The 13,011-nt window shown below is 38.3% G+C and overlaps 1 protein-coding gene across 2 annotated transcripts; it reads right to left on the bottom strand.

The window, feature by feature from the left end:
* Positions 1-1,723: 1,723 nt before the first annotated feature.
* Positions 1,724-7,277, bottom strand: LOC147306125 (CMRF35-like molecule 3). Of its 2 annotated transcripts, XM_086277639.1 has the most exons (5): positions 7,185-7,277; positions 6,722-7,090; positions 5,889-5,940; positions 4,567-4,616; positions 1,724-2,288 (listed from the first exon to the last, which is right to left on the bottom strand). In XM_086277639.1, exons 1-4 carry the CDS (start codon positions 7,219-7,221, stop codon positions 4,580-4,582), a joined length of 495 nt encoding a protein of 164 aa, XP_086133765.1. In that variant the 5' UTR covers positions 7,222-7,277; the 3' UTR covers positions 1,724-2,288; positions 4,567-4,579. The 2 variants fall into 2 exon arrangements, with proteins under 2 accessions (XP_086133765.1, XP_086133764.1); XM_086277638.1 differs by lacking the exons at positions 1,724-2,288; positions 4,567-4,616 and adding an exon at positions 4,665-5,732.
* Positions 7,278-13,011: the final 5,734 nt, after the last annotated feature.

The raw sequence follows: 13,011 nt of genomic DNA, 5'->3' as shown, positions 1-13,011 counted from the left end.
TTCCTTTCTGTGCTTTTAGACTGAAAGGTGACTTCCTCTCACGTTGTTATAAGATACGTAGTATCTTGAGACGAGGTTAAGCGCGAGGTTCATGCTGCAGAAGTTATGATGTCATCTTCTTAAATTCCTCTCACCTTGTATCCCCTCCCGGTGGTATTGTAAACTTAACACAGTATCCGAATGACTTCATAAAATTTACATGTGATTGTGATATGCGTATGAATAAGAAGATTATTATATTTATTTAGCATCGATTTTGCTACGAAAATTGGAAATCAGAGCAGTGATTAATTGAAATGTCTTGAAACATACATGAAAATACAGAAATAATGGCAAAACAGAGGTTTTGCAACACCAGTGAGCTTGAAAATCAATATTTGATATATCCACCTTTATTATTCAACACAGCATCAACTCTTTAAGGCAAGCAGTTTCTTTAACCAGCCTTCATGAGGCTAGGCTTGTTGAAGGACATATAAAGCTCTTCTTCGGATTCTTTGGATATTGGCTGCCTTTTGTTGGCTGTTGCCAATCAGATGCTTTGGTGCCCAGTTCTTGTGCAGTTCGTTAGACCTCAGCCTTTTTTTTTTTGAGTTTCCCCTCCACAAGAATGACTTCTTGACACAAACCCTTCCACTGAGAACATTTCGGATGAGGCTGAAAGTCCAGATGCATTACTCAGGTCCTGTACCAAGTTTTTGCAATGTTTTTTTTTCTTCTTTTTTCTCATTTTGTAAGAAAAATAATCTCAGATACTGTTCATCTGCTGTTGTTTTTTTAAGATAAGATAAGATAAGATAGAACTTTATTAATCCCTCGGGTGGGTTCCTCTGGGAAATTCGACTTCCAAAAAGCACAGCAACGACCGAAGTTACAGTTACAGAATTGTTATATATATATATATATATATATATATATATATACACACACACACACACACACACACACACACACACACACACACACACACACACACACATATATAAATACAGAGACAAATATAAATAAAATATATGAAGGGGATAAATAGAATAAATAGGAATAAAAAATAAAAATACAAGTGAATTGCACATTTCAAGTATTTAGGTCTATTGCACCATTGACTATTTACAAAAAGTATTGCACAAGGTATTGTACAGTGAGGTGAAGAGGCACTACAGCTTAGTTGTTCCCCCCTCCTTTGTCCTCCTGTTTCCCCTCCCTCTCCCCTCCAGAGAGGAGTTAAACAGTTTGATGGCGTGTGGGACAAAGGAGTTTTTAAGTCTGTTAGTTCTTGTCTTGGGGAGAAGCAACCTGTCACTGAACAGACTCTTCTGATTGTTTATGGCCGTGTGCAGAGGATGCCCAGCATTGTTCATAATGTCCATCAGTTTCTTTAATGTCCTTTTCTCTGCCACTGTCACCAGAGTGTCCAGCTTCATGCCGACCACAGAGCTAGCCTTCCTGATCAGTTTCTCCAGCCTGGATGAGTCCCTCTTTGCTGTGCTGCTCCCCCAGCACACCACAGCATAGAAAAGTACTCCAGCAACCACCGACTGGTAAAACATCCTCAGGAGCTTCCTGCAGATGTTAAAAGACCTCAGCCTCCTGAGGAAGTACAGTCGGCTTTGGGCTTTTTTATACAGGTGCTCTGTGTTGCATGACCAGTCCAGTTTATTGTCCACCCACAGCCCGAGGTACTTGTACTTGTTGACCACCTCCTCCACCTCTATCTGAACCGGCAGTGGACCTTCTCTGGACCTCCCGAAGTCCACAACCAGTTCCTTAGTCTTTGAGGTGTTGAGTTGCAGGTGGTTTGTGTGACTCCATGCGACAAAGTTCCTCACCAGACTTCTGTACTCCTCTTCCTGATCATCCCAGATACACCCCATGATGGCCGTGTCATCTGCAAACTTCTGAATGTGGCATAATTCAGAGTTGTAGCAGAAGTCAGAGGTGTACAGGGTGAAGAGAAGAGGGGACAGCACAGTTCCCTGTGGTGCTCCTGTGCTGCTGACCACAGTGTCAGACGTGATGTCCTTCAGCCTGACGTACTGTGGTCTGTCGGTGAGGTAGTCGGAGATCCAAGCCACCAGGCAGGGGTCCACCTCCATCCTGTTCAGTTTTTCCTGAAGCATACAGGGCCGGATGGTATTAAAGGCACTGGAAAAGTCAAGAAACAGTATCCTGACCGTGCCTTTTCCCCCATCCAGGTGTGAGTGGGCTCTGTGTAGGAGGTACAGGATGGCATCCTCCACTCCGACACCCGCCTTGTATGCAAACTGTAGTGGGTCCTGGGCATGTTGTACCTGTGGTCGGAGGAAGTTTTTGTTTGTTTTTAAGACACAGTTAACAAATTTGCCAAGTTACAATTTTATGCCTTTTAAAACGAATCATCTTAAAGCAAAGATATTTGAATAAATTACTTACTTACCAGGCTACTGGTAAGTAAGTAATTTATTTTAGTTACTAGTAACTAAGTATCTAGCAATGCAACCTAAAATTGGTTCTTTGCTATGTTGTCTGTTATGTGCAGAGGTGGGAAAAGTACAGATGCTAGTGTTAACAGTACTCCAGTATGAGTTGAACTGCTGATTCTGTCACTTAAAAGATGTTACCGCCTTTATGCTCGCCTGTCTTATGGTGAGGTACTGCAGCTACAGTTTATGGGATGTTGTGCCAAAAAATAAATGAATAAAAACACCATCCCCCTTCAACCCCGGACTATGGCACACACAGACTTTTGTATCTTTCATCTCTTTTTATGCCGCATCTCCTGGTGACTAACATGCAAACATAATTGCCTTTCACATGTTATTGTTTAGACTCAAATCAGTTTGAAGTTTGAAGGCTTGCAGTGTTTTAAAATAACAACTCCTCTCAAATGCGTTAAACTAAAAGTAACGAGTCTGTTTTGAAAATGTTAAGAGAACAAAGTACAAATATTTGTTTAAAATGTAGGGAATAAAAGTAAAAAGTTGTTAGTAAAATCAATACTCAAGTAATGTACAGATACTTGAAAATTCTACTTAAGTGCAATAACAAAGTATTTGTACTTTGTTGCTTCACACCTCTGGTTATGTGTAGACCCAACACTGGTTCAGCCCTTGAGTTCAAAGCCTTTTTTATTCTTGAATGAGCCATATGTCAGTGTTTAAGTGGCTTATCAAACAAAAAAAGATTCCTCTGAAAATAAGTGAAAAAAACAGCTAATTTCTGAATTGGAACTTTGAAAGACTCTTGGAAAGCCTGACCTTTGCTATTGGTTAAGACTTTAAGCAATAGCATGGAATAAAAAAAAAGAGGAGAAAATGGGTCCTTGGAAACTGAATAAAATGAAACAAGGGGTGGCTGAAAACTGTTGTATTAAACCAGTAATTCTCAATCTATGGTATGCGTACCACTGGTGGTACGTGGGCTCCCTCTAGTGGTACGCAAGAAGTCTCTCCCAAAATTGTAAGATTAAATAATATACCATGTTCTGATTGAGGGATTTCTGAAAAATTAAAATGTACAGTTCTGCTATCACTTCTGACATAAATTAAGACAGAAAACGAAACAGTTTTTTACGGTTACTGAAGTTGGGCTAGCTGTTATATAATGATGTGCTACGTGGTGGCTCACTATACAGCTGTGGTTAGCATAATATAAACAGAGTGAAGCTGGAGGATGAATGCTAACGTTTTTCCACTTGATAAAGTTAACGCGATGGTTCCCGATGGTTAGGGACAAATGTAATCACATGGCAGGATGCTGTAAACGGACCAAACTTCAGTCAGAGAAAAACTGAGATAATCAAACTACAATATGAGGTTAGTCATTAATATATTGCTGCATGGGCTGGGCAGTAGTCAGTTAGTTACATCGTAAGGTTTTAAAAACTGAGCTTTAATTGAATAGTGGTGATAAAAACTGAGAGAGGCCGACAGTGATTGCTAACTTTTTAGGGGCTTGTTCAGAATAAATGGAACAAGATACAAAGCATTAAAACATGTTAAAAACAGGAAGCGGGGTTTGTCAACTCATCACTTAAAGACGGGATATCCCACCTGCTGTGAATGTTTTAATGCAGTACAGTTGTTATTATTATCACTTGTCACATCCTGTTTATGACAATAACATTCATATAAGAAATAAAATTGTCTCATGTAAACAGTATATGGTGTTAAATAGGCCTATACTACTGTACTATAATGTGGGTCATAAGGGTGGTACTTTAAGAGCCATATATTTTATAAGGTGGTACTCATTGTGAAAGTTTGAGAACCACTGCATTAAACAATGTATTTCTTGTCTCAAAACTGTACTCACATTCCCACATGCACACTGAAATAGCTATTGGGTCTGGGTTATACAACCTAGAAGACTAAAATGAAATGTTTCACCTAAACCTTATAGTCCGTTTTTACATATGAAGGGAATGGTGTTTTTTCTTCTCTCATGACAGAAATTATTTTACACAAACAGCTGGAAGAGCACAGGTGTGAATAATGATATTAGTCAGACAGCTTTAGTGCTATGGTGCTGATATTTTGAATACTGACTTACTTTTACATTGACATAGCTACTGGAACGTGTGACAAATACCTGATATCTGCAGTTAAAAAGGTTTCAGAGATGTTGTTGTCCACCCCCACCTGCACGAGGGACACAATATCAAAGGCAACACATATTGCAGCACAGCGAGAGAATAAATGATTCAATGCCTCTGAGATAAAGCGAACATTATATTTTTCTATAAAATAAGATTAAATGCAGGGTTATTGAATTAGATTGTATAGGGGTGTAATGGCAATGAACACCAGTCATAGATGTTCAACGTCTTACAGCCATTACTACCAGGGTAATCAAATCTGCTTGACAATGATCACTAATCATCACTGCTTCTCTTTGTGTGCATAATATGGGAAAATTTTGAGGAATTTCAGTGTAATCCACTTTTGATTATCACTTTAACAAGTTTACATAAATTAACTTGGATAGTAACTCATTTCAGCTCCAGGTAACCTGTTAGACTATTATGTATTACTGAGGGCAAGAAGCAAAAGTCAAGCAAGCGTGAAACTATATTATTGCAATCCTCAAATAACTTTAGAGAGATCCTAATGATCCAACCTACTTATTGTGAGTGTTTTGACTTTTAGAAGGAGCTCCTCACAATAGTTCACCCTGTGTTTGAATATGAAGAAAATTTTATTCCACATGGTTTTCAGATCTCTGGAATGCAATATTGACAGAAATCTTAGATATCAGAGATTCATCGCAAAGAGAATAACAATCATCGTGCCCGCCCATATGAGATCTGCAAATAAATTAAGTGAAAGCCAAGGGCCCTCTAGGATTTGAGGCTGTTAATTTTAAGCTGATAGGATATTCAATAGTTGAGCCTAAAGTTATCTTAGGCACTGACATTAAAATGAATGACATTTAAATCATTTAAATACTTAGAAAAAACAAAAGAGTCTGAAAGCCTCTTTTTCATTTGGTTTATTTTCAGCTCAGGTCACACATTGAATGAACATCCACTGGAAGAATAGTTTTAGTAGGATTTTGTTAATACCAATTTACCCATGTTTCCTTTTGAAAATGATGACAGTGTAAGACTTAATCTATTAATGTATAGGTTCTGAGGGTAAAATGGTTGTCATAGTCATATTTTCCTTGCAGTCTTTATTCTCCATTCAGCGATATGTGTTGATGCCAAAGAACACAGCATCAAAATAAAGAGAATCCAACGTAGAGTCACCCACGAACTAGATTTAAAATAAATAAATAAATAAATAAATTATACGTACTACTATCTGTTACTATTTTTGTACTGGACAGATGATTATTCTAATGTTTACTACTACATATAAAGAGTTGATGGTGATATAGTAAACAGTTTAATAGCCTTAGACTCTTCTCACCTTTTTTCATCTTGAATTGGAGTAATTTGTGTGCTGGTGGTTGGGGTTGTCACTGTGGATAAGAAGACTTTGCATTAAAAGTCAGTAAATGATATTCTTGATATTAATACTGACTTTCCCCTTATAATCGCATTAGAAAGCAGTTCAGAGCGTTATCAGGTGTTTTCAACAGATGTTGAGAACAAGAAATAATCTGATATCTAATAATAACATAATATCTTATAAGCTAATGGAAATAATGAGAAATAACAATTAAATTTGAAAGTGGAAAAATTCAAATATCAGAAATGACCATTTTTACAATATAGCTTTTGTTAAAGTTTAATCATCTTTTATATACAATATATTTTCTGCTCCATACTACCTACTAGATGACAAGCAGTGTAATTTAAAAGGTGTTCTCAGACTCATATGCTAATAGTTAGAAGGTCAAATCAAAGGTACAACTTGTGGTTGGGTTATATTTCGCTGTGGTGGAGCAACATTAAAAAATCCCCACCACAATTATGATCAGTCTTTGATTAAGATGTTGATAAATTGTCAGTGTCTCAGATGAATATAGATGGTCACCTAGATTTGAAAATTATAAGAATCTTACTCAGAAACGTACTTGGTCGTTCAGATGACAAACAACATGATTGTGAGGCAAACAATGTGTTGTTTAACTAGTTTAGCCAAAAGGTTCAGACAACACTCGAGCTGGCCTTTCTAGAGTAGTAATAGATTACATTTACAACTTTAAAGTTTGGTGATTATTCTGTGTAATCAAAGAAAGAAACTACTGAATCAGCAATAGCACATCTGATGATAAAGTATCTGAAGCTGAAGTTTACCTGCTTGGGAGACGAGGAGGCTGACACCAGTAAAGATATTTCTTCCAGGAGTCGCGATGACACACCAGTACTTATCTTCATCACTTTGTCTGATAGATGTCATAGTCACACTGAACACTCCCACTTCCTTATCATCAGCAATGAAGGTTCTGTTGGTAGAACGGTTCTTTGGTGTCTTTACCACTATCCTGCAAAACTCATATATCTTTCCTCTGCACCAGTACTTTGTGTTTTCTTTGTACTGAAGGTCATACTGACAAGGCACCTTTACAGACCCTCTGTTTGTTGCTTTTACCACCTCTGGAGCTGAAAGCAGAAGTGATTCCGCTGCATGCTGTATTATCCACAACAACAAACAGAAAGCTGGACCTGCAAAATCCCAAACCATTTAACATCACATGTTAATCAGATAAGTGTGCAATTGAAGAAAAAAATGGCAAGGCAAGTACTTTTGATAGATTACCATTAAATAGGCAGACAAATGTTCCAGAGGTCCTCATGGTCGTTATGAAAAGTTAAAGGGTAAGAAAACACCAGCTAGGCAACTTCTCCTTTGGTCTTGCGCAGTAATGTCATACTGTGTCATACTCTCCCATTGCTCAAAATACCACAGCCAAATGACAGGAAATTCTTGACATCACGATAAACAAAGACACAGGACTAGGCAACAACAGGCAACAACGCAAAAGAAAGAATGTTTGAATGAAGGGCAAGTTTTCATCTGTATTAGTCCCTTAAATGGAAGTGTCACTGAAGAAAAAGTCAAAGTTGATTAAAGTAATCACCTTCATCCTATAATACATTTTTTATCCTGCTGGAAGATGCTTTTTAGTGTGTCCATACCAAATATGTATGAGAGTTTTAGCAATGTGAGTGTCTAAGTTGTAGAATAAAACTGAGGTACAGGGGGGCAGGAGGGGACAAAGGAGGAATGCCTCCCCTGACCCTCAGTGATGCACCTGTACCTAAAGACCTTGCATGTGTGATGGTGGGATGGTGTGGGAGGAGGGATTCAATTGAGGATGGGGAGGAAAGGTTGTTAATCCCATATTGTATAATTAATCTGTCAAATGGAATAAAGTCTGTTCCTTCAAATATATGTTTCAAGTATTTAATTCCTTTACAACTCCAATCTGGGAAGTTAATCATATTATTGTTCTGTTGTATGTCAGGGTTGTTCCAAATGGGTGTAGGTTTGGATGTGATTAATGAAGAGCCAGTCATTTTTAGAAACGCCCACCATACTGTCAGAGAGGAGCTGATATTGATACTTTTAAAGCATATATGTCGTTTGATGTTTGAACTAATGAATTGTAGGTCAGAAATCTCTATAATATTGCATAGTGCCTGTCTACGTGTAGCTAGGGCTCATCTGACAGGGCATGTTTTAACCATCCTGAGATGACTTGTAGCCTGTTGGCTAAGAAGTACTGTTTAAGTTAGGCAGATCTAGTCCTCCTTCATCCTTGGTCTTTGTAGAGTTTTTAAGCTGATGCGTGGGGGTTTATCTTTCCAAAGGAATTTAAAAATAGAAGATTCCAGAGATCCAAATCAGTCTGGTGGTGGCTTACTCAGGATCATTGAGAATGAATAAGTGATTCTTTGCAAGACCATCATTTTCATTGAAGCAACCCTTCCCATGAGTGATATGGGTACCGATTTCCATCTAGCCAGATCATTTTATGCCCTTAATCACTATTTCCTCCTGATTTGCTGCTCCTAGTGGTTCGATTAAAAACTGCAAACAGTGAAGGGGAGAATGGGCGTCCCTGCCTTGTGCCTTTCTGGTGACAGAAGCTGGAGGATGTTTGGTCATTTGTCCTGACACATGCTGTTGGAGAATTATATAATACTTTTAACGAGTTTAGGAAAGACTTTCCAAAACCAAATTTTTGGAAGCTGTAAATAACAATTTCCAGTGTTTTTGCTACATGAATGGTCTATGAAATTAAGTAAGTTGGGTCTGTGTACTAAGAATTGTGTGTGTGTGTGTGTGTGTGTGTGTGTGTGTGTGTGTGTGTGTTTAATGAATAATTTCATTGAATTCTAGTTTTGTTTGTCATATTTTCTTCAATATTTCCTGTTCCTGGAAGGACACATAGGCTTCTTCTAAAGATTTGATGATTTCGTATAATTTCTGAATATGTTTGTTTTCTCTTTTTATGTGATGAGAATTAAATCATTTTACCTCTCATCACAGCTTTCCCTGCTTCCCAGAGAACAGATGCTGATGTTCCAGGCAGGTCACTACAGTCTAAATATAAAGCCCACTCTTTTTTAAAATATTTAATAAAATCTTCATCTTTAAGCAATGATGTATTAAATCTCCAGCTTTTACTTGCCGGAATGATCTTCTTATGTATTAGAATTAAAGATACAGGAATATGATCACTGACAGCTATCGGGTGTATCTCAGTGTCTGAAGTGTCATTCAACAGTGAGCTGCTGACTTGGAAATAATCCAGACAAGAGTAGGAGTCATGGACATATGAGGAGAAAATATATTCCTTACGGCTGGGGTGAAGGGAACGCCATGTGTCGCAAAGTCCGGAATGCCTCATGTACTGTTTAGCTATATTTGTGAACAGCCAGTTGTGCTGAGTTCCTGCTGTATTGAGCCTGTCCATTTCTTCATTTAGTCCAAAGTTGAGGTGGCCCCCAAGAACAAGTGAGCAATCTAGGTGTTCAATAAAATAGCGTGGAAGAATGAGGGGTCATCAACATTTGGGCCATATATACTTAAAATACATAACTTTTTGTTAAGTATAGATAATTTAATTAGGAATCTTAGCTAGGTTAGGTAGGAATCTTAGGTAGATCGAGAAGGTAGATTAAGAATATACCTTCTCGATCTTCTTCATCTGGCTGCTCCCTTTAGGAGTGGCCACAGCAGATGATCTGCGGTTCGAGCCCTGTCTTGGACAGTCTCGGTCGTTGTGTCGTTGGGAGAGACACTTCACCCGTTGCCTACTGGTGGTGGTCAGAGCGTCAGTATCTGGCAGCCTCACCTCTGTCAGTGCGCCTCAGGGCAGCTGTAGCTACAATGTAGCTTGCCATCACCAGTGTGTGAATGGGTGGATGACTGAACGTGTAAAGCGCTTTGGGGTCCTTGGGGACTAGTAAAGTACTATACAAATACAGGCCATTTACCATTTACCATCTCACTCCATCTCACCATCTCAATTTTCAGTTCAATTTAATGTTATGTCTAAAGTGCCAAATCACAACAAGAGTTGCCTTGAAGTGCTTTATATTAGCATTGTAGGGTAGAGACCCTACAATAATACAAACATAATACAATAATACGAATCCCCAGTAATTTCCTGTGTCACACCACCAACCCTCTGCATGTCCTCCTTCACTACATCCATGAATACAGTGTCATCTGCAAACATTATAGTCCACAAACTCCTCTCTAACCTCATCTGTTAATCTGGCAACCTCACAAACATGAATGGGCTTCCTGATGGTTTCCTAATGTAATCGCACCACCGCTTTAAACCCATCTGTCACTCTGACCACACATCCTAATACTGTCCTCATATAGTTGTCTCAATATCCTAATGTCATGCAGTACCATAGTTCCTCTTATAGCACCCTTATTTCTAGAGACTTACACATTGATTCACTGCTTTACTCTATGCCTTTAAGGGCTCTCTATCTATCATGCACACACTCACACTTTTAGGATCAAACCAACAACCATCAGGTTGGTAGCTGGAAGGCTCTAACTACTGAGTCACAGCTGCTGTAGGACATGGCAAGTAAATAAGAAAACATGGCAACAGAATGTAACAGTGAGAAAAGCCTTCATTTTGCAATGTATGAGGAAGAGATTTTTGTTTGACAGTCAAGTAAAGAAAGATTTTGTCACTGCTGTGTACTCTCCTGCCAGTAAGTAGTTGTATAGTCTTCGGTTGCTGTAGTTGTTTGTTTAGTATCCTTGTCCTGCTGAATGATGAACTGCTGTCCAATATGCTTTATGTGTTTGGCTGAATCTGAGCACACAGACTGCTCTCATATAATTCTGCATTCATCCTGTTGCTTCTGTCAGCAGTGAGATCATCAATAAATGCCAGTGGGGGCCAGCTACATTGGCAGCCATATGGCCAAACCCTAACAGAAACTCGACCGTGTTTGACAGATAACAGAGTATGCTTTGGGCCATGAGGTATTTTGTGTTTTTTTTTTTTTACCCTCTCCATTGTCCTGATCATTTTCAATTCAATTCAATTTAGTTTTATTTATACTGCAATGCACTGTATATTCTAAGGTAGACAATAAAATAGTACAACAGAGAAAAACCCAGCAATCATATGACCCCTATTGAGCAAGTGGGAAGGAAAAACTCCAGCAGAACCAGGCTCAGGGAGGGGCGGTCATCTGCTGTGACCGTTGGGGTGAGGGGAGGAAGACAGGACAAGACTAGACTAGATTAATAATAACTAATGATTAAATGAAGAGAGCTGTATAACACATTATAACTGGAAAAGGTGGCTGAAGAAAATACTCAGTGCATCATGGGAATCTCCGAGTCTACACCTATTGCAGCGTAACTAAGGGAGGATTCAGGGTCATGTGATCCAGCCCTACCTATATGCTTTAGCAAAAAGGAAAGTTTTAAGGTTAATCATAGAAGTAGGGATGGTGTCTGTCTCCTGAATTCAAATTGGGAATCTAGTAAGCATTTTGGATCAAATGAAGGCTTTTCAGGGAGTTTTTAGGACATCCCGATAATAACAAATTACAGTAGTCCAGCCTTGAAGTAATAAATGCATGAACTAATTATTGGCGTCACTCCGAGACAGGATGTTACTCATTGTAGAGATATTGCACAAATGGAACAAAGAAGTCCTACATATGTCTTTAACATGTGCACTGAAGGAAATATCCTCTTCAAAAATGACTCCAAGATTCATCACACTGTTCTGGGATAAATATTTCTAAGATTTTTATGGCCAAGTACAATAACCTCAGTTTTATCAGAATTTTTGTCTCTTAAAAGTGGTTAAAAGTTGTTTTTTTTCCTTCACCATCAAAACGTATTTCAGTTGTCCAATATTTTGTGCTCCATGGTTTACCAGCTTATTTACCATTTTCCAATGTTTTGTGGGGGGTTTATGTGTGTTTTTTTGTTTTGTTTTTTTAGAACACACTCAGCTGGTTCTTTTGGCCAAACAGCTCACCTTGATAGATTAATGCTTTCCTCATTATTGTCTCCAGCATTTTTAAAATTTACTGAGCTTCTTTTATATGAAGTAACAGCTTAGTAACCAAATGTTCTTCTACTTGTACTTGTTTCAAAAAGAAATACTTAAAGATACACCAACTCAAAAGCCTTCTACTAAAAGAAAAAGAAATAAATTTATCTAGATGCTTACAGTGTGAACTGTTTTCAGAGTGCTGGAAACAATTCAATTGTTTGTGAGATTCGGTTTTCTGGGACTTTATACTTTAGGGGAACAAAAGAGAAGAACTGTGCCCTCTGCATATAAACTCGGTCGTTCTGTTGATTTAAAATAAAAGTGCTGTGTATAATTTCTGTTACTTTATTTCCATATGTAAGTTAAATGACCTGGCATAAGCCATGCAAAGCAATGGACAGAGCACAAGAGGGTTGAACAAGAGAGTGCAGGCAGGGTGGAGTGGGTGGAAACGAATATTAAGGGTGATTTGTAATAGAAGGATAGCAGCAAGTACAAACAGGGAAGTTTAAAAGATGTCAGTGAGATCTGATACGATTTATCCGACGATTTGGAGATGCTGGCACTAACAAAAAGACAGGAGGCTGAGTCAGAGGTGGCAGAGATGAAAATGCTAAGTTTTTTGTTGGGAGTGACCAGATCTATCCATCCATCTGTCTTGCTCTTAATGATTTTTATGTTCATGTAAAGCATCAGAAATCTGCCTTTTATTCGTTGTCATCTCTTTGGAATGACTGTCTAACATTTCATCCTTTTTCTGAGAAATTCAGAAGGGGTACTTTAAGCTGATTTATTCCAACAGTAGGTGGCACTAAATATCAGCCTGCCACACCACGTAATTTACAGTCTGATTTCCCAATCCAGTTGTTTTCTTCGTCTCTAACAACAGTCTGCTGCATAGCCTCATCAGACTTTCTCAAATCTTTAAAATTATTTTGAAGATATGAATAGCTGTGGGACAAACAAAGTTCTCCCATTGCTTCACATATATTGCATTTGTATGGTTTTCCTCAGGCTTTTATTCCTCTAATTTGATTCTTTGCCATTTTGTACCATTATGCATTCTAATGGCTCAGTAATGATGGA

The sequence above is a fragment of the Aulonocara sp. 'chitande type north' Nkhata Bay genome, linkage group LG20 (assembly GCF_057382095.1).
Source record: "Aulonocara sp. 'chitande type north' Nkhata Bay isolate Kocher_YH1m ecotype deep benthic linkage group LG20, A_spYH_male_GT1.1, whole genome shotgun sequence".
Lineage (NCBI taxonomy): Eukaryota > Metazoa > Chordata > Actinopteri > Cichliformes > Cichlidae > Aulonocara > Aulonocara sp. 'chitande type north' Nkhata Bay.
Note: the sequence above shows the minus strand (reverse complement) of the source record. Positions and strands in the feature narration are given on the sequence as shown.